This window comes from Dermochelys coriacea, chromosome 14 (assembly GCF_009764565.3).
Source record: "Dermochelys coriacea isolate rDerCor1 chromosome 14, rDerCor1.pri.v4, whole genome shotgun sequence".
Classification (NCBI taxonomy): domain Eukaryota; kingdom Metazoa; phylum Chordata; order Testudines; family Dermochelyidae; genus Dermochelys; species Dermochelys coriacea.
The window spans coordinates 13,165,958-13,190,484 of NC_050081.1; the positions used below are offsets into that span (position 1 = coordinate 13,165,958).

The 24,527-nt window shown below is 43.0% G+C and overlaps 1 protein-coding gene and 2 long non-coding RNA genes across 22 annotated transcripts in view; 2 read left to right on the forward strand and 1 right to left on the reverse strand.

Annotated features, from left to right (window-relative positions):
* Positions 1-8,739, forward strand: part of SPAG9 (sperm associated antigen 9) — a 101,400-nt gene extending 92,661 nt beyond the window's left edge. For all 20 annotated transcript variants that reach the window (XM_043497590.1, XM_043497593.1, XM_043497591.1 and 17 more), the window contains 2 exons: positions 3,439-3,576; positions 5,056-8,739. In XM_043497590.1, coding sequence (XP_043353525.1) covers positions 3,439-3,576; positions 5,056-5,171 — 254 coding nt within the window. In that variant the 3' untranslated portion in view covers positions 5,172-8,739. The remainder of the gene's footprint in view (positions 1-3,438; positions 3,577-5,055) is intronic.
* On the reverse strand, positions 1,068-24,424 carry LOC122456742. Its single transcript, XR_006275777.1, has 3 exons — positions 24,269-24,424; positions 16,684-16,817; positions 1,068-1,422 (listed from the first exon to the last, which is right to left on the reverse strand). It is a non-coding gene; the product is annotated as an uncharacterized LOC122456742 (long non-coding RNA).
* The window catches only part of LOC119843112, a 62,319-nt gene continuing 58,700 nt past the window's right edge, over positions 20,909-24,527 (forward strand). Inside the window, exon 1 of the long non-coding RNA XR_005288862.2 lies at positions 20,909-21,609. This is a non-coding gene — a long non-coding RNA (uncharacterized LOC119843112). The remainder of the gene's footprint in view (positions 21,610-24,527) is intronic.

The following is a 24,527-nucleotide window of genomic DNA, read 5'->3' on the forward strand; positions in this document are numbered from 1 at the left end:
GCGCACACCTGCATCATACACCCCTACTCCCAAAGTAGCTGAGAGAGATCCCTCCAAAAGGGGCAGAATTTGTGTTCACCCCTCCCCCCCACTTCCAACTCCCCCAGTAGTACAAACAGCTATGGAAAGATCCAGACAACAGGATGCCTCCTGTGGACAAGGGCACTAAACATCTTGACCTCCTCAGGAGGAAGGATCCACCAGCCTCCAGTTTACTAACTGCGCCTGGTAAACAGTGATTCTAAAGTATGATTTTTTTTTAATGAACTATTTAAAGTTCTTGGAGCTTAAAAATAAATTTCTCAGGAGGAAAGGGCCCAATTACAAACCTTTGTCGATGCGGGTAGACTCGTGGCAAAAACTTCACTTCAAGCCACAATTGATGTGGCTGATGTTGCATCTATAGCTATAGCAACTGCAATAGTAATGAGGCATACATTTGTGGCTTCCCTCTTGGGGGTTCCCCAGAACACCATCAAGGTGTAGTTTGACCCAACTAATCTCTGATAAAAATCTGACAGATTAGTCTTTTTACACTTTTTAAGACTCCAGGTCAAGCCTGTGCTTCCTGTTCATTTATACCCTGGCTTGGAAGAAGACCTACCCTAAACAGATATATAAACCAAGGTTTCTTCCACAGCCTGTCTGTCATTGACCCATATGAAGTGGCAGAAGTTGCAAAGACTAAGATATGCAACCCCATCCACCTCACTGTCAGCCACTGGTAAAGGTTACTTTTGATGGAACACTCAGGAGTTGCGAACCATCACAGATGCCATCCCCTGCACAGCATTATTCACCCACAACTGGAGGGCTATAATCATGGAAAAATGGGTACTAGATATGATCCACTTCGGTTACACTGTCGAGATTCTTTCTCCGCCTCCCCAGAAACGACCTTCCCAGCCCTTCTTTAGGGATCAGTCTCATGAGGAGATCCTCTGACAAGAGGTGGACACTTTTTTCTCGAGTGAGGGGCTATAGAGCAAGTGCTGCCTCAACATCAAGGGAAAGAGTTCTATTCATATTTCATAGATCCCAAGAAAGGATGGAGGCCCATTCTTGACTTGCATCAACTAAATATTTTTATTTGCAAATTCGGCATAGTTATATTGGCACTGATAATTTCATTTCTGGAAGAAGACGCATGGTTTGTTGCTTTCAGCATGAAAGATTACTTTCATGTGAATGTTCACCCATGACACAGAAGGTTTCTCAGATTTCTAGTAGGACAGGAACACGACCAGTTCCAGGTACTCCTGTTTGGCAACAGTACTCAGGGTCTTCACAAGGGTCTTCTCAGTGGAGTTGCACAGATGAGACAAAACTGCTACACCATCTTCCGAGACATGGACTTGCTCCAAACAGGAAGATCCAGCTGCAGAGTTCATCTTTGCTTTGCCTCCTGGCATCTTTGGGAATCTGCATGAACATGGAGAAGTTTACTGACTCTCAGACCGTAGACTTAATAGGAGCAATCCTAGCCTTGACCTCAGCAAGGGCATGTCTCCTTATGGACAGATTCGAGGCCATGAGCGGCCTGATAAGACATCACTCGCAGACCTCCAACTACTGTCAAGGTCTGTCTTTCCTTACTAGGCAACATGGTCTCTTATACTTGCATAGTGCTGTTTGGCAGGCTTCATCTCCATTGCCTAATGGCCTGGCTTTGGTATTTTTACTAAACAGACAGTATGAATACCGAAGTGACAGTCCCCACCAATGTCAGGGCTTCCCTCTCCTGGTGGATGAGCCCAGAGCAAGTGTGTGCTGGAGTCCCTTTCCTTCCTCCCACATCTGACACAATCATAATCACAGAGGCATCCCTCATAGGCTAGGGAGTCCACACAGGTGACCACACAACACAAGGTGCATTGACACCTTCAGAGGCCAGAATGCTCATCAGTCTCCTGGAACTAAGAGCAGCCAGACTAGGCCTGCAATGCATTCCTCCCACTTATACAGTCCCAACCTGACTGGATAATGGTGGACAACTTGATGACTGTCTTCTGTATAAACAAATAAGGAGTGATGAAATCTCCTCTTCTGTGCGTAGAGTCAATCCTCCTAGGGAACTGGTGTATCTGGAATCACAGCACACTCTGTGACATACCTCCCCGGTGCACAAAACTCAGAGGTGGACAATCTCAGCAAGCACTTCTTCACCGACCATGAGTGGGAGATACACAATTCAATGCAAAATGAAATCATCACTCAGTGGGGAATGCCATCCTGGGACTAATTCACCAAATCACTGGACACATGCTCGATGTCCCACCTATCCATGAAGGTTGTCGTCTTTGTCACCATCATGTCAGCCAAAAGGGTGAGCAAGCTGTGGGCACTTCTGGCTGACCCACTATACGCTACTTTTCTTAAAGAAAAAGGTATCCTTTTGCCTGCACCCAAAATTTTTCGGTAAGGTAATTTCAGAGTTGCATATAAATCAATCAATTCACTTAACAGTATTCTTTGCAAAGCGTTCTACCTGCAAAGTATGAAACCAATTAGAAAAATGGCAAGACAATTGGTATAACAGAGCAAGAATGCAAACAAGTGGTATCTGCTCAGAGACTACGTGGGTTTTTGGTTTATACTCAGTTGATATCAGCGCATCTCCCTTCCCAAGATGAGGTGAGGGCCCATTCCATTAGAGCACAGGCAACTTCAGTGGTATCTCTTCAAGCAATGCCGATGCTGGACACTTGTAAGGCAACAACCAGGAGTTCCAGCGACACCCTTATTACACTTTAGTCCAAGCCTCTTCTGAAGATGCAGCCGTTGGAATGGCGGTATTAGACATCTGTACTGTGTGCATCCTTGCATCCCCCTCCTATTTGACTACCTCTTACCTGTCACTCATGTGAAATACACAGAGACCAGCACTCGAAGAAATGGAGGGTTACTTATTTGTAACTGGAGGTTCTTTGAGATGTATGGTCCCTATTGTATTCCACTACCTGCCCTCCTCCTTCTCTGCTTTAGATCATGACAGGATTCATGGTAGAGAAATAACCGGCGAAGCGATCCATCTGCTCCTCCCTTTATACCCTGAGTGTTGAGTATGAGGAGCTCCAGGGCACAGGCATGGATCAAAAGACACTACTTGCAAGATTTTCCAATCTCAGGTACATGGTACATACACATACCCACATGTGAAATACAGATAGGGGCCACTCCTCTCAAAGAGCCTCCAGTTACAGGTAAGTAACCTTTATATCTGACATCTCTATAAAGAGTTGGGGGATAATCTTAGCATGGCCAGCATCTGTCTCTTGCTAATGGGGTCTAGCATCAAGGCTGAGAGTAGCTGAATGCATGGTTGGCCATAAAATATATGTCTAGCAAAGCCACTGCGCTATTAGTCCCTAATCAGTTACTTTGAAGGTATTTCATGTTCAAGGTGCAGAATAAAAACCATGTCTTTCTGAAATACAGGTCAAGTTGTTTGCCCAGCCAACAGTGGTGGAACAGAACTATCAGGTGATAAATCTGCCCAAGAATTCTTCAGTCAAACTCCCTTAAAATCTATGTTGGTGATAAGTGGAGGAGAGGGATATATTGACTTCAGGATGGGTAAGAAGTTGGATCTTGCAAAATGTGTTTTCATTACCTTTGTATAATGCAGTGAAAGTGCTTTATGATAGAGTTAATGACTTAATCTGTTTTCCTATTTAAAAGCTAAATCTGTTATGAGGCTTCTAAGGAAGGGGACAGTGATTTAGGAAAGTTTCTGGTATCTGAATTTGTTTGGATAAATATTAGCCCTGTATGGATTTAATAGAAGACTGAACTGTAACTGTAACCATGTTCTTTCTGAAAATGAGTTATATTAGTCTTAGTGCCTTTCATCCAAAAGGATTTCAGAATGCTTTCATACATTTCGATACACTGTAGCTCATATATTGACTATCTAGGAATCTCTTCACTCACCCACTTCTGGAATGCAGCCACCTTTGGGATAAAACCCAACAGCTGTTTAATATCTGCACTACCTAAACTAGGACAAATAGGCTTTTATTTGGGGAGTGGCAGAAGTCTTCTCATTTTCATTAATGGGCAAATAGGTCAGTGATACATTTGAACTCGGGCTGTGGAGAAGAGCTGCATAAAGTGAAAAGATTTTAGTCAAGTCTTTGTCAAGACTAATGCAATCTGCATACAAATAGTCATTCAGACCCCATTTTTCAAGCCCTGGGCCATGTTACTGTATTTCTTGGACTACTTTGACAACAAGGCATTAAGTGCTTTTGTGTTAATATCTTACATTGCTGGACATGTGCCCTTGGCTTAATAAACCTGATTTTTAAAGATTGCATGAGTCTTTGTCCAGAAATCTTAATTTTCCTTTTTATAAGAAAAAAGAAAATCAGTTCATATCTTTGCTTGCTCTTTTTTTCATGTAGAAGCTTGTAACGGTTCCTGTTCTGGTAACACTCTCTTGCATTGATCCCACCTGTATAGACTTTTGGTATACATTTACCATATAAACAAGGGTTTACTTAATCAAAAAGCCTTTGCTTTAGGAAAGAAATACATGAATGAGAAGTGTAAGAGTTAATAGGTGTAACCATTACAAAACAGTTAACAATATACAATCCCTTGCCCCTTCTAGCCAAAATTTTATAAAAGTAGGTCTGCAAGCTCTTCCTCTCTGTTGCAATCCCACTCATATCAACACTTCCACTTGGATGATATGCAGGGTAAACATTGTGTCCCTTTTCTATTTTGCTTTATGTACCCTAGCGTCAAACCTTAAATTCTCAGAAAATAAATGAGACATTTATAAGTTAGTTAGTTTAAGCTAGGGCTAGTATTAATAAATATGGTCATTAAAATGCAATGTTGTGGAATATTTGTAGTCCCAAGTTTCCAGCTTGCTAACTTAGTTTTTTGTTAAGGGTTTTGAATGTGCTGCTGCTCTAGGGGCAGATGGCAACTGTCTTTTATTGTGTATTCTTGCTAGTTACTACACTGACCCTTCCTGGTGTATAGTGCTAATGCCAGTTTATTTTCATTGGTATGTTCAGCTGAATCTAAGCTGTCGTTTCTCAGGTGATGAAGGTGAGGAATCTGAACTTCCTGGAGAAGCTCTGCAACTTGAACCTTCTGTAGCCAAAGCTGAGAGGAGTCACCTAATAGTGTGGCAAGTAATGTATGGCAATGAGTGAACCCACTAAGAAGCAGCTGGAGGCTGAAAAAAGGCTTCTGCATGTTTTTTGGTTTTTTATTTTTGTGGAATCTGTTTCACTACATGGTGTTGAAGCATTTGTTTGCTGTTTAACTTTATATTGCAAATCTGTCAGACCTTAACAATACAGGAATTAGCTTGTGCTGTTTTACTGCACCAGTGTTACATAGGTAAGATCAGTATAATGAAGAAATCAAAGTGTTTCCTTAAGACTGGTGACCACTGGTAAGCAATCCAGACAGTTTACTGTACCACAACAATCTAATGTAGTTCACTTCTTTTGCTAGTGTCGCGCTCTATCACTAATTGAGTTAAACTTCATTACAGCTGAGATTAATTTATCTGTACAACATATTGAGTGAAACAGCAAAGTTATTCCCAGTGTATTATAACATTGACAAGCTAATATCAGATGAATTATCAAGATTCATGTATACATTCAGTGAGGGCTAAAGTGAATTGTAAATTTTAACTTTTATTTTCAAACCTGACAAATCTTGTTTATATAGTGTATACAGTTTTGTTTATGGTTTTCATCAAAACTTCTGGGGGAAGAGGGGATTGTATAGAAGAACTTAAAACAACAATATTTAAATAAAATTTCATGTTTGACTGCTGAAGAAGTCTAAAATTTGAGAACTGCTACCCTCAATAACGAACTGTATGGAGAACAGTTTTCTCACTTTTTCCTTGTCAATTGGCAATGTCTTGTAATTTCCAAAGGACACTTAGACATTGGGATGATTATAAAACTGAAAAGTTGTAAAATCCTTGAGCAGGGGATACATTCATTTGCTTCATGACTTAAATCCACATATCTTTTCTTAGACCCTAGAGCAATCTTCTCTGCTTAGCTAGTCAAACTCATGAGTAACTGTTATGGAGGTTAAAGACCTCAAACAGAGCAAAAGAACTGACTGACAAAAAAGAAAATACATTCTGCCCAAATGAAATTGTAAAGGAACTTTCAGCTCTATAATTAGGCAAAAAAACACACAATTGTTTCATATCCCTGTTTAGGTAGTGAAATACTATGTTGTTTAGAGAAAAGAAAAACACATTAACAGATTAAGTAACATTAAGATCGAGTTAACTGACAGAAGCCAGGAGAGTCTAATATCAAGGCGGACATTCTGTCTACTCACCATATATTTTTTTAACCACAATAGAGTGAGTTCAGGATTGAGTGTCTTCCTTTTGCTTTGAATTTCCTGAGTTGGTATCAAAACTGAGTTCAACACTTTCTGTAGAGTTTCTGTAAAATGTATAACATTAGCCAGTTTGTTCCTTAATTTAGTCTCTGAACAATAGACATTTTTAAAAATCTGAACATTCAGCATGTATCCCCAAAAGACTGGGACTGTCTGAGCAATCTGTTTAAGTGACAGAATGGAACAGTTTCAAAGGAATAAATATAGACAAACTTTTTTTTAAAACTGCCTAAACATTTTTATGCAATAGGAGCAGTTCTGGTCTATCAGGCAAACGTGTTTATATATTTTTCTTAATTTTTTAAAAACACATTTAGCTGAGGTCTATTGTGTAAATATATATTTAGGCAGCTTTTTTCAAATGCATATCATATCTGATAAACCAGAAAAACTCCATTCAGGTCTATTGGTTAGATTTATATGTATAAATACTTTTTAAACAGCATATTTTGTACACACCTGTTCCACTCTCGTAAATATGTATTTAGGACATAGGCTATATAGTAAAAATCCTTATTAAAAATGCCTAATATCTTGGTGGTGTATTTTCTCTCCAGAATGCCAAACATGGTGATTGTTGTTCACAAATCACTTTCCAAATTTTCATTTTTAAAATCTATCTTGAATTGCTTTGGCTTAAATATGAAATCTGGGAACTTCAAAAATATATATATACACACAAAAGTACATAAAATCAGACTGTCTTAAACATTGTTATAAGAAAGACCTATTTAAAAATATATATGTATGCTGAACTTCAAGCACATTTGAGTTATATCTCATGAAATTGGTGTCTGAGAAAAATGCTGACTAAACTTCAACAGTAATGCAAACATCACTACAATTGGTACAGTTTTATTGCTCCTCCTGCCATCTTTCCTTTTAAATTTAACTTATTGGCTATTAGGAAAACATTCTATAAGCTTTATGCGCCAGTGGATTTTCACATTCATGTATTCTCAGAAAGAACGCACAATTCTGTTCCTTAAATCTTGTATAGCATTTTATTTGTAATTATTAACTGTTTCTCTGAACTGCTTCACTGCTGTCAAATAGAGCAGATGTGTCTGGCAAGTGCATCCCTAGTCTTTTTTGCCAAATCAAATGTGTCTGGTACACTGTGCCATTCTATTCACTTCAGTGGACCAGCTCTTGCAAAAATGGCTGCAGAGACAGAAGTGTTTGTGTCCAATAGTGGAGGGGTTTTAAAGGAAATACGGCCTGTCACTACAGTACAACTGTGGGTGTAGAAGAGGGAGTTGCACACTACTCTGCGTTATTCATTTTAAAATTTATCCCCTGTTCTAAGGAACAGTAGGTTAAGGGCATACTTATTCTTCTCACAATGCACTGGGATTTATAAATTCCAGATCACTTTGAAGGGTGGGTAAAGCACGTAAAAACCCCATGCATCAAGATGACAAACTCCTAAAAATCTAAATCTCAATGTGTTTATGCATCACAGACTTGTGGTTTAAACATCCTATAAAAAGGAATAAATTTCTTGATAGCTACAGCTTGTTAATAGTTTGAAAACATTTCGAGCACAAAATATGCAGCACATTACTTGTCTGGATAAGTGTGTTTGCATGGTAAAGGTAAAATGACTTGTATAAGCTGCTGTATTGTTCATTTCTTGTAAAGGTCTTCCTGCGTTGGATCAGATAGAGCTGGCAGAGTGTAGACACTTTATCATAGGCTGCCTTCGTAACAAACAAATGTTAAACTGTTTTATTATACTAACTGTTCTAAAGAACGTACGTCTTTAAAATGGTGTGTAACTGAATATTTATTTCCATGTGAGTATTATAAAAGTTACCAAAGGATTAAACTTGATTTAGCACTCTTGTAAGTGACCCTTGTCTGTAAAATGAGACACAGTAAAAAAAAAATAATAATAATAATAATAAACTACAGCTCTATGCGGAAGTTAAATATTTTTTCTAACAGGGTTATGCCATATTCTAACAACGTATGTTGCACCTCAGAGCATTTTTCTATACACTAAATGTCTGTCCCAGCCTCTAACAAAAATTAAGTTTCCTTTATTAATTTTGTTGCACATTTCTCAACCTTTTAAACCTATTTTAAATATTTTATGGTCTGTAATTTGACAGTTTTGTCTGTTAGACACTTTACGCTGAATTTTATTGCCTCTGTAATCTGAGATGGATACTACAGCGTTCAACTTGCTGTCTGTTAAAACTCAAGGCTTTTCTGTGAGCAAGAAAGCTCATATAGCAGTGTAGTTATTTCAGTATTTATTTCTATTGAATCCTTGGGGTTCAGAATGTAACTTTGTACATGAAATATATATAAATATGTATATGAAACATGCAATGGATTTGGTGTTTTCTTTGTAGACTCATGCTAAACATGTGTAACAATTGGTACCAGAAGACAATTGTCAAATAGTTTTAAATTAACAGCCAAATAACTTCATCTTAAGTAATTGATGTAAATGTGTAATATCTGTAACTCAAGAGCTAGGTTGCATTCTCCCATGGTAAAACCAGCAAGAGGGGGCTAATGAAACTCTTCATGGAGTTTCTCATTGATTGCTGCATGGTGGGTGGGCAGACAGCATTTACCTCTCAGTGGAAATAATTGAATCCATTCACAAATCTCATGACACTGCGAGTGCCCTGGTCTTTCAACACCAGTTCTGGCTTCCTGGTGGCCCCTGTACCTTTCCTGACCACAGCTATTCAGCAGCTTGGTAAATGTGGAGTTCTCCACTTCAGGGTGGGTGTTGGGAAGGCGTTCAGAAATTGGCTTGATCATTCACTTTTCCAAAAAGCATCTCTCTGGATTGGCTGGGAGATGGCAACCTTGTGGCCCTGCCTCCCACTCTCACGGGGCTACTGGTCCCTATGGAGCACTAGACCTTTGGGGTTTTGTACATAGTAGCCAGGATCTTGATTTTCATCTAGAAAGATTTAGTACAGAGTATCAAGCACAAGTGTAATGACTGCCCTGCTCTATTTGACACAGCCATCCCTATTCTACAATAGTTTAAGCTTCCAAGCTTGTCTTCATGGGAGAGTTAATTTGAGTCAACTCCTCTGATGTTAGCTTAGCTCAAGAGAGCAGCCACAGTGGGATACAAAATTCCAGGTGCAGTGATGACTGGATGACCAGCTAACTTAGAATTGTACTTCAACTCTAGCCAAAGGGGCTAGTGCCTGCAATAGAAATATTTAAACTTGTTCATGTCCAGGGGAGGAAAGGAAGAGTGGGCCCCAGCAAGGCTGGAGCTGTCACAATGAGGCCCAGGATTGGGCCTGACCTGGGAGCAGCAGGTAGGAACCCCCAGGACATTTTTTTTTTCCACCTGAAGCCCTCTCACCACCCCTACACAAAGTCTCAGTACCTCCCCCTCCCAGACTCCGACTGTAGTGCAGTACCTGATAGGCCAGTCAACTCTAGTGTAAAACATCACCACATTCAAATGTAGGGTTTCTGTGTGTGGACGGACGGTTAGGGGCAACACAAGTTAACTGCAGTGAAGACAAGTTCTAAGTGAGTTTCAAGTACAGCAAGTTGCTCATGCTTAACCTTGACATCACAAAGGTATGGTCTCGCCTCCCACTCAGTCCTTCAGGGAGCCTGTTAATGTAGTCTGGCTGGTTTTGGTGGATTTTAAGTTGTAGCTCCTCCATGCTAGGGCTGTCTTTCATTGAACTTTTTTACCCACGGCTTGTTCAGATGGGGTGGCTTAAAGACTTTTTTAGTCTTGTTTTTTTTTCTTGGCATTTTCCTTCTGGACTTGGGAACACGGATGAAAACTAGCTCACTTTGTTAGCTATAGCCAGTTCTTGTTCTTTATTGTTTGACTTCCCTGGTTAACTTTTCCTCCCTTTTTAAGAGACTTTTTTAGTGCCTTATTCACTTCCTAATCATAGTTTTTGTTTTGTTTTTAAAAGCTGGCTCTAGTCACAGGCAAAAATCAACCTATAATTCATATGTTAAGAATCTAGAGGATTTCCACTTATGATTGCAGCTCAGATAAAATAGTTTCTGGCACTGGACTGTATTTTCCAAGTTTTCTTTTCACCTTGCCAAAGTATCTGACTTGACTCTTTCAAGCCAAAACACAAGTGGAGCTATTCGAGCCCAGACACAAAGGAAATACTTAATGAATTATAAAGGTAGGAGGAAAGAGAAGAGAGATAATTCCAAGAGATTCATTCTTCATTCATGGACACAATATTCAACTAGTCAGCTTCCAACTTTTGCTAGCTTACCTGCTCCTGTTTAGCACTCTGTTAGATGTGTGGCTTAGTTGGTTTTTAACAAATGGCCGCCTCAGTTTACTCTTCTGTAAGTCTTTTAAAACTATTTAATATTTTTAATGGCCTGCTAGAAAGTTGAAAATACACCCCCCCCCCAAAGCAGCATGGGACACAAGGCAACGTGGCTATAGTTCTAACACTAGTTACATCATCTAATCCATTTCCCTGCCAATGAAGGCTACAGCTAAGGACAGGGCAGTTCAGCACAATCCATTGTAGAACCTACATAAAGTGACTATACATACTTAAAAGATACACCGGTCCTGTAAACATTTTATGGTAGATAACAGGTGGGGAGACGTGGGGTCATGTGCCACCTAGCTTTCTGCCTTCCATTTCTAGCCAAGCATCCACTAGACTTGGGAGGGGCTTTCAGGTCAGAGCCATCGCAGTCCTAGGGGCTCAGGAGGAGCGGCTGAGTCCCAAGGTGCTCCATTGAGGGACCATCCAGCTGGGCAGCATGGTGAGGCCAGGCAGGGCCTTTGGAGCAGGTAGGGCAGGGCTACTGCTGGTGCCCAGCAGTGGGGAGCTGAGCTGGTGCAGGGAACTAGCAGATCCCATCCCCATTTTCCTTGAACTAGCTGCAGGTGTCAGGCTCTGGAGGGACTTCAGCAGCTGTGGAACCCAGCCAGAGGTGGCTCAGCAAAGGGGGCACCCCCAGCAGCAGAAGGAGCAGCACCATATGTGGCTGCTGCCTCACTCACAAAGCCTAGGAAACAGAGCAGCTCAATGCTGAGCGGGAGAGTAGAGGAGTGAAGAGGGCTCTAAGTCCTTGCCCAGGGTGCTTCTGTAGAGCCTGCAAGTTTGGGGCGGGAACAGGCTGGAAATCACTTCCTTCACCTCACTCTAGCACTTATCTGAGGGATGGAGAGGCCTCCCCTAAGCTGGCATTGCTCTAGGCGGCTTTTGCATGCATAGGGCTTGGCTCCTCCTGGGCAGTGACCTGTGCGGGAGGGTCTTGGGCTTTCCTGGGGTGCTGGCCAGGGAAGTATGCAAACAACTGATGGGTGGGCAGCAGAGGTGACATATGGGGTGGTCAGGTGCCCTCCCAGAACATTTAAATTGTGCACTGCCTTCTCCCTTCCCCCCCCCCCCCCCCCACTATCAACTGTTACCTGTCTCTGGTAGATAAATGAGCCTATGCTAAAGCAGCTAGAGCACAAGCAAGTAATCTGTGCCCCATTTCCCCATCTGGGATAACACTGAGCTACAGCTGAGAAGTGCAGCAAGGTGCTAAGGCTTGCTAGGATTACACCACCATGCCTAAACTGAAGTGTGTGTTCTGGCGTAAAACAGTCTATGGCTCAGAAAATTTCCACAGTGTGGCTTTACTCACCAGCATTTTAAAAACTGGAAAGTTTCTTGGAACAACCTTTTGCCAATGAACGTCCATTTAGAATTGGCCTCCTTAAGACAGTGCTGAGTATTTGAAACTAGAATGAAATACATGTAGCGAGAATTGGTTCTCAAAGAAAAGAATCTTATAGATCAAGTTACAAGGGAAGATTACTGAAGTTCAAACTGTTAATAAATTTTTACACATTCTTTTGTGACAAAAGAGAGAGCATTAAGAGGGATAGTTAAAAAGCAGGAAGGGAGGATTGGGATCAAACAAAAAAGGCCAATGTGTAGGTCTGCCATGTCTCTTGTTTCTAAACTTTTGTATTACCTGTTTTTTGGGGGGAGGAAGGTTAGTTTTTGTTGGTTTTTGGGGTAGCGGGGGGGAGAGTTGGTTTGGGGTTTTTTTTGTTTGTTTGGGGTTTTTTGTTTTTTGCTATGACCCTCAATTCAATGTCTGGCAATCTCCCTTACAAGGTGGAGTTACTTGCTACGTGGACTCAGACTCCCTCCTGCAGTGTCTCTATGTGGGAAAAAAACAGGAGAGCAACACGTGCTAAAGCTGTGAGTGGCTTTTCAAAACTGGTCCTTTGGTCATCTTTCATTATAGCACTTTCACAATGTAAAGCAGGGATGAGCAAACTATGGCCTGGGGGCCACATCTAATCCTGTAGATGTTTTAATCTGGCTCTCGAGCTCCCGCCGGGGAGTGGGATCTGGGGCTTGCCCCAATCCACACAGCTCCCAGAAGCAGTGGTATGTCCCTTCTCTGGCTCCTACGTCTAAAGGTAGCCAAGGGGCTCCACATGCTGCTGCCGCCCCCTGCAGCTCCCGTTGGGAGCTGCTTGAGGTAAGTGCCATCTGGAGCCTGCACCCCTGCTCCAGCCCTGATCCCCCTCCGAACCCCTTGGTCCCAGTCCAAAGCACCCTCCTGCACCCCCAACTCCTCCCCCCCCACACACACACCCCAACACCCTGGCCCAGCCTGGAGCACCCTCCCGCACCTTGAACTCCTAATTTCTGGCCCCACCCCAGAGTCCTCACCCCAACCCCCAATTTTGTGAGCATTCATGCCCCGCCATACAATTTCCATACCCAGATGTGACCCTTGGGCCAAAAAGTTTGCCCATCCCTGCTGTAACGCCTTATAGGATAGTTGCTAGTTAAGATGAAGCCTCCCCATTACAAGCCTAATTTTTACTTCCTCCCTGCAACTTCCACATGCCATGTTCAATGCAGGGTAGATGATATATTTCCCTGCATAATATCTGAGGCAAATCAGTTTTGGTGCTACAGGGTTGAAATGTTCCCTGAAGCTTGTTTTACAAAGATTTTTCAGCTTTTCATCTCTGAAACTGTGATTTGCTGCCAAAGTTCCCTTTTCCTGGAGCACTTACCACTGTGCAAGCACAATCACTGGTATCCACTGGACACAAATGCATGCCAGGTTCCACCTTGGACTTTGACGCTAGGAGCATGAGTTCTCCCAGCTCTGGCAGTGACGAATGACTTTAGGCAAGTCACTTAATCTTTCAATTTCCACACTGATAAAATGGGGATAATTACCTACTGTTGTCAGGGCAGTTAACCCATTAAGAATATTGTAAAAGGGAAAGACTAGGATGTCAGTAATGACAGTCTGAGATGCAGCGATCGCCAGCAATGACTGTCAAACCCCCCAAAAGAGGATCTTTAGCTGTGGTGGTCTTATAAAACAATGTACCTCATTTCAAATCAAACCACGTAGTAGAATCTTAGACCTACAGAAGCCGCTGCAGTGTATATTTTGGGCCATACTCGTATATTAGGTAGACTTTATATGACCTATTTAACAGTCTGACCCCCTTCCCCCCCCTCCATGCCAACCGGCAAAGGATTCACAATCCTGTAACAACAACGCTTACCAGGCCTGACAAACTCACTACACCCAATGCATTGCTGTTATCTTTATCTATATTGTCTTCTAAGGTATTGAATGAAAGCTGGTACCAGTGTTGATGGATAATTATGAAACTTATGTATTAATACAGAATGAGGAATATCACTACTGATTGATATTATGCTTTGAAGTTTGTAACCAAAGGAACAAACAGGTTTTCTTCCAGACAGGGGGAAGGGAGTTATTTCCATGTCTCCAGTGCAATTTGAGCTAGTGTGGAACCAAGTACAATGGGAGCTGCATTTGCATCGAAGTCAACAGGAAAAGCCAAATGGACAGGGAGATGTGAAATCAGCATGGGAAGACACTGGAGTCCCATCCTGAGTCTAGAAACAAAGACAATGAACTCTGGGAAGCATAGAGTGAAGGAAAAGGACACTTGGTTATCGATTTACTGAGGAGACCCCCTGCCAGGATATGGGGAATCATGAAAATCTGGATCCTGATTTGACTGAAAATCAACAAGCTCTACAGAAAAACATAGAGGGTAAGAAAACTGCTTTAGCCAAAGGAGCGTAGCCTGCTAAAATTATGTGTAGTCTCTTGGAAGCGTGTTATATTTTTGCTTCCTTGGTAATCAATTCTGTTTCCCTTATCCTTGTTTTATAACACTTAAAGCTCTATCTTTGTTAATGAACTTCTCTTTGTTTTAACATAAGTAGACCTCAGAGCTGTACTATTAAGTAAAGTATGAATTCTTAGAAAATCAAACAAGATGGTGTGTATGTTTGTCTCTTTTGGAGATAGTAAATTTGGTCATTTCTATGAGTGTCCAGTGCCAGAGGCTGGATACTCCAGGGGAACACTGTTCTAGGAGGCTGATGAATGGGGAGGCACCAAGTGTTACCAACAAGGCAAAGTAAGGGCTGGCAGAGTCCTGAGAACTTTAGTAGGAGTTGCTAACAGACTTGGGTGATGGAGTTGTCACTCAGTTTAGCACCAGCAAAACTCTCTCTTCATACAATGAACACAGACTGCAAAATGTATACTTAGATGCTGACCACCAGAATAGAGGTGTTTCTCAAACCTAATCGTTGAGAATGAAGTGAGGGTTTGATAAAAGGTTAAGTCAAACACTATGAAGGTTGGCAGCCAGAAATAATATTTCTTTTAAGGGTACAAACTCTGCCCCTGGGATGGAACAATTTTGGGGGGACTCTCCCCCAGAGAAATCCTTACAGAAATTTGCTTGCAAAAAGTTCTTTCCTGTGGTTTTTAGACATCTGGGGGGACAAGCTGGTGCCTGAACAGTAAAAGTTCTATGCCCTTGTGTGACTGGGGTGGGTTGATAAACACTTTCATGTTCTGATTGTGGCAGGGGTGTGTACAAAGGGGGGGGCAAGCAGGGATATGGGCCAGAGAACTCCTCTGGGACCAGGGTGAGGAGAGCGAGCTCCTCGGGCCCCAGGCTAGTGGGGGAGATGACAAGTCCTCCAGCCCTGGAGCTGCAAAGGGAGAGTCAGCTCCTCTGGATGCTGAGGGAGAGTGAGCTCCACTGGCCCCAGGGCCACATAGGGCGGGAGGGAGAGCGAGCCAACTCCACCAGGGCTGGGGCTGGAAGAGGTAGCTCCTGTGGCCATGGGGGTTGGGGGAAAGGCAGCTCCTCCAGCCATGAAAGGTGGAGAGGGAGAGGCAGCTCCTCTGGCCATGGCGGGCACAGAACGTGCCTCTTCCCAGGTGGCCAAATTTTTATTCCTGTGCACGTCTCTGGATTGTGGCTCTCATACATTGTACATATGACTTTATTATAAATTTTGCTTGCAAGGCAAGTAACTGTTAGGATAAATTCACTGGGTTTTATTTATAGTTTATAAATATGATCTAATTTTCTTACTGTGTTCCCTTTCCAGTGAGTAGAAGAATTGGGAATAGAACCTATGAGAGCAAGCGACTGAGCCCTGGTCTACATTATGGGGTTAGGTCGAATTTAGCTGTGTTAGGTCGATTTTAAAATGAATGCGAGTCAGGACTGACTGCTAGAATGGAGCAGCTAAGCACATTATGTTCTTTACTTGGAAAACATGAGTGGCTCCACAGATTATACTTTCATAGGCATTTCTACGGTGACTATAACTGTAACATCTGAACTGATGGTAAAGATCCCTCTTACTACACCTGAAAGGCCTTAGTATGGGATGGGAGCCAGAAACAACTAGTGCCACCCCCAATTTACTGTTTGGACATTGGAAAAGTCACTTCTTATCTTGAGCCTTCATTTTCTCCCTTGCCTTTTTGTAGTGACCTCCACACCCTGTACTACTTACAATGGTGCCATCACCATGAGCCCGGATCATCCCCCCTGTTTTATCTGATTGAGTGTTAAAAGGGGGGGGGTATTTTATTTTATATTATTTTATATTATTTGTTTATTTTATTACATTATAGAGCAGCTTGGCTGCCTTGCTAATGGTGGCAGCTTTATAACTTTAAAAAAATACATTGCTAAAATAGATATTATTGAAATTAAGTGTTCAGAGAGGCAGTGTGGCCAGGATACTGGCCAGAGAGTCAGGAGAGAAGGGGAGGGGTCTATTCTTGGCTCTGCCACTGATCTCTTGTGTGACCTTGGGCAACTCACTTCACCTCTCTGTGCCTCTGTTTTGTCTCCTAACCTTTGTTTGGCTCATCTACTTGGATTGTAAGTGATTTGGGGAAGCAGCTCTCTCCTAAGACTTGTGTATACAATACTTAGCACAGTATATTCAATACCTTAGGGTGGGTCCCTGATTGCAGTTGTGGCCTCTAGGTGTGACCGTAATTCTTCTAAGCATTCCCATGAAATTCATGGCACTTTAGGATATTCCTGGCACATGCAGAAGCTTTACTCGACAGCCTGTCTGGGCCTGTTGTAACCATGTGGGGACATAATTATTTTTAATTAAAAAAAAACTCTTATTTTCAGCCAATAAACTAAGATTTGGGAAGGCATGGCTTCCTGTTTTTTGCAATATTTATAGTGAAGCAATGAAAAAGGGAACAGATCATGTGAATTATTGATCATGATATTCGGTGACTGTTCCAGATTCGTAATGGAAAAATCAAACAAAATCCACAGTTTGAAGAGCTGACTTGCATTTTGAACACAAGATGGCACCATTACAATTTCAGAGACAACATGAAGATATAAAGGGGAAAATATATATCATGGGGCTGCACGTTTCCCCTCCCTACCTTCTTATTTACTTCTGTAACGTCTCAGGTTATAGATTTCCTCTCCTAAGTACTGGTCCAGGTGAGACAGTTGTAACTATCCTGTGCTCAGTAATCACACATAAGAGAAGGTTTCAGAGTTGCAGCTGTATTAATCTGTATCTGCAAAAAGAAAAGGAGTACCTGTGTTAGTCTCTAAGGTGCCACAAGTACTCCTTTTCTTTTTACATAAGAGAAGGGGAATCCTCTCTCATCATCAGGGTCTTCGTTGTTTGCCATAGGGGGTCAGGAAGGAATTCTCCCTCTATACTGCAGTCTGCTGTTTGCTCGATACATTATAGGTGTTTGTCTGCTTCAAAAGCACTACTTCAGGCATGGCGCCAAACTCCATGGGCCAGTGATCTGATCCAGTCTAGCTATTACTGTGCAGTATCAGAGATGCAGAGTTGATACAGTTCTGTGCCAAGATCTCACTGGGCCTAGAGCACTGGCTGCTGAGAAACGGGACATTAAAGATATCCAGGAAGGTCACACTGCCATGCCATCTCTTACTAGGCTAACTATGAACAGGGTTTGATTATTTTCTCTCTCTCTCTCTTCTGAGGATTAATATTTTCCCATTAAAGGAATTCACCCCCATGCAGAGGGCCGCCCAAAGGGCTTGGCAACACTTCAGTTCCTGAAATAAGGGATTCAAATTGAGGTGTAACACTCGGGCTGGCTTTATGCATAGAGATGAATTTCACCCTTTGAAAAATATATCTTCCTCCCATCTCCTGGCTGCCTTCCTAGGGGGTACATCCGCACTGCAGCTGGGAGGGCTGGAGGTTAGCAACACACTATGCCAAGTGGGAGGAGTGCAACATTTCATCCAATGGTTGCATGTGCCACACCAAGGGCCTTTTATGGAGGTTTACACATTAGTTTGCTCAAGGCGGGCACTTAAATTATCTCTGGTCTAAAGCATCATACGCCTGGATTCTTGTACTGTGGAAACCATGTGCAAGTCTAGAGCCGCTGCCTCCTCAAAGGAGTGGAGGTTGGATTACTTAGAGAGGGTGGGGTTACAAGAGATAATTGGCCAGACTATCACTTTTCTCAGAAACGGACATGTTAGTTAAACCTGCCAAAGCTAGCATGGAATTTCCTCTCCACTGTGAACTTCCCCTGGTCCCCATGGCAGCATTCTTCTGCAGACCAACACACAAAGAAGCTGAATATAAGCAGAATAGTGACTATAACAGCGGTGCCGGCATTAGGGTTGGGGAGAAGGGGAACTTCCATCCAGGCCTCTCTTGAATATGCTGTATGCTGCAAATCCCCCTACTGGGTCTCCCCTTCTCTGGATGGCATGACACCCACCCTTACTACAAACTGGCTCACCCAGTATGTTCTCACTCTAAAACATAGGGTCTTTTTAAAAAAGCGGGAAACAATAATTTAAGAAAAATAAAATCTTTTTCCCTGGCAGGAACTGAACCCATATTCATATATAAGAGAAAAATGGGGCCCACCTAGAGCTAGCTACAAAATGGGAGGAGTGGATTCCTGTAGAAATTTGTTGTTGTTGTTGTTGTTAAAAGTTTGAATGCCAAAAAATTTAGTCCTAAACCCAAAATTTTCAATTCAGACATGCTGCCCCAGTGTCTCATGGGAGTTTAAGTTTGGGCACCACCTGTTAACATTCTCCTTTATAAGCTGGGCTCTCTGGTTGGCCTACATCTGCCATGATGCACTGTCTCCCCTCTCCAAGATGGGAGTCCCTGGCCCTCGCGCATGAGGAAGATGTAATCTGTCTGGTGAGCCCAGCCCATACAGGAGAATGGGGACATGAAACAGGCAAACTACAACTCCCAGAAGGCACTGCAGCACCACAGAAAAATTTTTGGCCCATGTTTTTCGCTGTTTAGGCATTCACTTTTCTAACAAGAAACCGAAATATTCCACAGAAAAAGCAGATAATTCTCACCAAAAAAATCTGTTTAGTCAGAAACCTCATTTTTCAGTTTGAAGCACAGTTTTGACAGATCATTTTTTGACCCGCCCTAACATCCTTCCCCTGTCAACTAGCTGCACGTGCTATTGCCATGCTCTATTGTTTTCCCACTATCGCTAAGAGCACCACACGGCAGCTTGGCTTCAGTATTGTACTCGGAGCAGCCATGTAAAGGATGTCTCTGGAAGAAGGGCTGCACAATGACCACTCTGGTTGAGATGCTGAGGAAGCCAGGACTACGGAAGGGGCTGTCAAGCTATCAAGCAGCAGTAGCACAGGCCCCATGCTCCTTTGCAATTCGTCCCCCACCACAAAATAAACTCCCAGGGCCTAGTACAAGAACTAATACATGACAAGAACTTATGAACGTACCCATATTTTCCATGTTGAAAGACTCGGGTGGGGATCCAGGCCAGGTGGCTGGCATTAGCAAGCCTTGTATTTCGTTGCTCAAGTTGCCCATCCTGTTCTACTGATGATAGAATATCTCTCAGAGGATTATTACTTATTTTATAATAAAGATTAATTTAGAAAGCTTCCCAGATTCCACACCTGCTTTTCATTTCCACCTGTCAGCACACAAGGCTGCACAAGAAGGTACAGGGGGAAGAATAAGGAATTTTTACAACAGTCCTGAGGTCCCTTTCTCTCTCTCAATTTCTGTGGAACAATTTGTGCCTCCCTACCTACTTGGCCAGGACATAGTCACCTGTATGCCAGATAGATACATAGGGTCGGGCCATCTGCAGCATAGCCCATATTCCATTTCACTTAGGCTGAGTTAGCTAAGGGATGAAGGATGCAGAGGAAGAGACAGCACAGTATACAGGTGCTCTCCTTTGGGTGTCTGTGTCTCTTCCCCCCATCTCTGTGCAGGGGAACTAAGCACTGAAGGGACAAAAAATTTAGTGCATATCCCAGCAACTCAGAACCAAGTTCTGCTCTCAGTTACAGCTGTCAATTTCCAATGGGATCGTTCACAACTCACTGGTGTAACAGTGCAGAATTTGGAAAAAGAAAAGGAGTACTTGTGGCACCTTAGAGACTAACAAATTTATTAGAGCATAAGCTTTCGTGAGCTACAGCTCACTTCAGCTTATGCTCTAATAAATTTGTTAGTCTCTAAGGTGCCACAAGTACTCCTTTTCTTTTTGCGAATACAGACTAACACGGCTGCTACTCTGAAACTTGCAGAATTTGGGTTTCCCCCCTTTTTTTTGGACAATTTCTTGTGGGTAACAAGTACACAGCTTGCTTGTGGTAGCACTGGGCAGGCTGACTGAACTGCCTGCTTCTTGCTGGTGGGGTGAGGAATACAGAAACACATCTTGGGCTGAGTAACTGACGTTATGGTTCAGCTATTAGAAAAAAAGAAATTGCCTAATTTGGCAGCACTGAAGTAGATCTCTGAAGAGGCCTGGAAGGGAGAATCCCAAAAGCATTTACCAATGGATCTGGCTGACCCTAAATACAGCTTGGGTGATGCAATGTAACAGGAGCTAGTCTGCAGGAAGGGGTGGGTAGTTGATTTGGCAAAACACTCGGGAGACGGAGTCACAGATGTGCATTTGTTGATGCCATATGGAAACATAGCGATTATCATATCAAAACACAGTGAAGACAAAGGCCACTGGCTACAAAAGAGCTGGGTCGTCTTGGTCAGGCCCCCTTTTTGGAGCTCACTCGCTCTCTCTAAGGATATTCAGTCTACAGCCATTTTCAGAGCTCACAAATCCTTCCTGTCAGCCTCCCTTTTCTATCTTCTATACAGCTGGGTGAAAAGGGAGAGTTCATTAGGAGCAGAAGGGTCTTAGCTATGCCAACAGTCCTTTTGACTGGGCAGACTTGAGGCCAGCCAACCCTGTTCCAAGGCTATAACCCTTTAAGGACAGGCATTTTGGGACCAAGCTGGCATTCCTGCTGGAAAATGGGGGCAGGACTACATAAAGTAAGCTCTTTACTCATTCCAGGTGAGATGAAAATTGAGGTAAGAATGGTGTTTAAGGTATCTCACCTGGGTCCAGAGATACCTGGGAGAAGAGTAGCCAAGTATCAGAGACCCAGGGAGAAAGCCTACAGACAGATAATGTAGAAAGTGGTCTGGTGAGAAGTATGATAGGGTTGGGAGTTTGGGGGCAGCAACCCATCGTGGTATACAATTTGCAGGGCCTGAATCTGGGCCCCCCTGCAGTGATATCTAGAGGTGGCATGGGCACTTCTACAAACTAGGGGAAGGAAGCTGTGGTTCAGAGAGGGCAAATGCTATTGCACCCTGCAAAAAGGAGAAGGTGGGGAAGCTCTGGCTGTAGGGCAGACCCAGTAGAGACTGGAGGAAGAGTTGGTGTCTTTTTTTTTCCCCCACTTTGGTTGGACTCTGAGTCAATTACCCAAGAAAGGGGGCACTTTTTGGCTCAGCAGCAGGCCCAAAGCACTAACTTGCCAAGTACCTGAGGTGTGGATGAGGCACCAGTCTCCTGTCATCTGACTAGGTAAGTCGCTGCTACAGTCTGGGTTTGTGGCTATTACAGTTATAGAATCCCTTTCCACACAGTACGTCTCTGGTGATGCATGCTCAGCAAGAGCCATGCTCCTTTGCATCCATTTACTTCAGTGGGAATTCTGGTGTGGACAAGCAATGCAGAACTGTGGTCTGAATCGCTAAGTCAACGGCAAAGCTTCCTTTGAGTTTGAGGTGCAGGGTTTGGGCCCTAGTTTATCTAAGTAGGTAGGAAGAGGCTTAAGAGAATAAAGATGTTGCCACTGTGATTGGTTTTTCTGTTTTGAAAGAGAAAAATCATCCCATCTAGGTTTTATGAAGATTTTTACCAACATCCTGGTATCTAAGTGCCTAACCTACAGCACACAGTCTTCCCACATTGTCTCATACCCAAGCATTAACCAGGCCCATCCCTGCTTATCTTCTTAGATCAGATGAGATTGGGTGCAATCAGGGTGGCAAGTCTGTCACTAGCCCAGTAAAGGTGTTTTCAATAGGAAAATCAGGGTTTGCAGCTGGCAGCCCAGTATCCGCCCATCTCCACAGCATGCTATTTAATGCCTCTGAATCATTGTTAGGCACCAAGGCTGTGATAATTGTATTAACAAAAGGTGGGGTGATCTATCATGAGGTAACACAATTAGATTCTGATAGAGATGATCATGCACAATTGCTGTTCTAGGTTTTACTAGAGCTTTTTAAAAATGACTGTGGTTTCTGGGTTGATCACCTTCCTGACAACCTTAGACTCATAGAACTGGAGGGCTGGAAAAGCTCTCGAGAGGTCAAGTCCAGCCCCCAGAGCTGTGGCAGGACCAAGTGAACCTAGACCATCCCTGATAGATGTTTGTCCGACCTGCTTTTTTAAAAAAAAAAAATTCTAAATGGGAATTCCACAACTTCCTTCGGAAGCCAGTGCTTAACCACCCTTACAGTGAGAGTTTTGCCTAATGCTGTATCTCTCTTGTTTTACATATGACACTCCTGCTAATATACGCAAGAATGAAATTAGCTTTTTTTCACAACTACATCTTTATATAAGACACATAGCTGCACGTGCGGGTATACAAACCCAACTACACTTCAGAAAGCTACTTCTTGTGGCAGTACTCACTACAGGAACTCAAACACAGCTGGGTTTAAAAACAAACCCAACAACTCTTGAGGGAGCTGGTTACAACATGGCTTTTAATTCTGTCATGGTTCATGATTTACCGTAGCCAGAACTGACCCATGCTGTAAGCAGGTCCCATAACATGTGGCAGGTGAGAACTTGGTGTGCTGATTTCTGTGTTGTTGCCTGGAATAGTCCTCCCAGCTATCTCACAGCTGTGCTGACATTGTCATGCTGAGGATAATCAAATGGCTGGGGAATGTTGGGGTGTGTGCACTGAGTCTATTTCTATAGCATGCTTTGCATTTTGGGATGGAGAATGAATGTTGGGGTACACTCAGATACAGGGCCTGAATTGTACCACAGCCTTCTCTGCTTTTATTTACTAATCACCTTTCAAATAAGCCTATTCCAAATATTACATCATGCAGACTGCAAAATGCAAGATGTAGCTTTGGCAGCCTGCAGTTAGGTGCAGTAGCAGAAGTAAAGGTTTGCAAAGAGCTCTAGGAGGCACCTGCATGAGAAACACTGACGGGGGAGAGTTGGGAGGAAAAACTAGGCACTAAAGAGTGCACAAATCAGGATGAAAACTCAAATGGTCAGAGTTAATCATGAGAATGCTAGTCTCTACTAGAGCATGTGCACCTGAGAGAGACAGCGGGGCTGTATTTACAATACTATTACCACTACCCTCCAAGTGGAATGTCACACCTGCTTAAGTGTATCAATGAGCCCCCACATTGCTACAGTTCATGTGGTAGGGACCAGTGGTTCCTGGTGTGAGAGGCCCCGAGTTCTAACCCTGCTGAATTCCTAGGCAGTCTGTTGCACCCAATTCTGCAGGATGGGAGAGGGTTGGCCAATAAATATATAGATGAGGATCTACTCTTATCCCCGCTCCTCCTCCACTACCATCCCTAGATCTCTCCCCCTGTACTGGGAGCTGTATCCTGACCTATTGGAATGCAAGTTACTAGCCTCTTGCCCTGTGCATAATGACAAGTTTCAGAATAGCAGCCATGTTAGTCTGTATCCGTAAAAAGAAAAGGAGGACTTGTGGCACCTTAGAGACTAACAAATTTATTAGAGCATAAGCTTTCATGAGCTACACTTCAGGTGTAGCTCACGAAAGCTTATGCTCTAATAAATTTGTTAGTCTCTAAGGTGCCACAAGTCCTCCTTTTCTTTTTGCCCTGTGCAGCAGACCCTCTGCAGCAGGCAGGTCCGTCCATACCTGTGGAGTCAAGTGGGGGCAGGATTTGCCCTGGCAATGGGACTATGTGGTGCCAGAAACTCCCAGGCTGCTGAAGGGGTTTACTCTGCAGCCTCCCTGACCCTGAGCTTTATTTAAACCACCATTTACTTTCTCTCCCAACAATCTTCAGTAGCACTTTTGGCTGGTGGTTCTGATAGACAAACTCTCTGTGAGGGTGGGAGGGGAGAAAAATAATCGGAAACCTGCAGAGAGACAGTTGCTACTGAAGATACAAAGCTGAGCCAGTCTACAGGGGCAGCAGGTTTATTACAGACTGACCAGGTCATGGCCCTGGAGATTGTGATGCTACATTTGGAGTGGGGAGAGGAAGGAATCAAATCCATTAGCAGTTGCACGTTAATAGATCCCTCGGATAACCACCTGGGGAAACGTTGTTAGAGACTGATCTGAAGAGGACTGAATATACAGAGGAGAGAGGATGCAGGGGCTTTCTTGGCTTCAAATTGAATTGTTCAGAGAGAGAATGGCAGGATGCCTGTGTGGGCAGGGAAAATAGAATTCTTGTCAAAATTGCCCA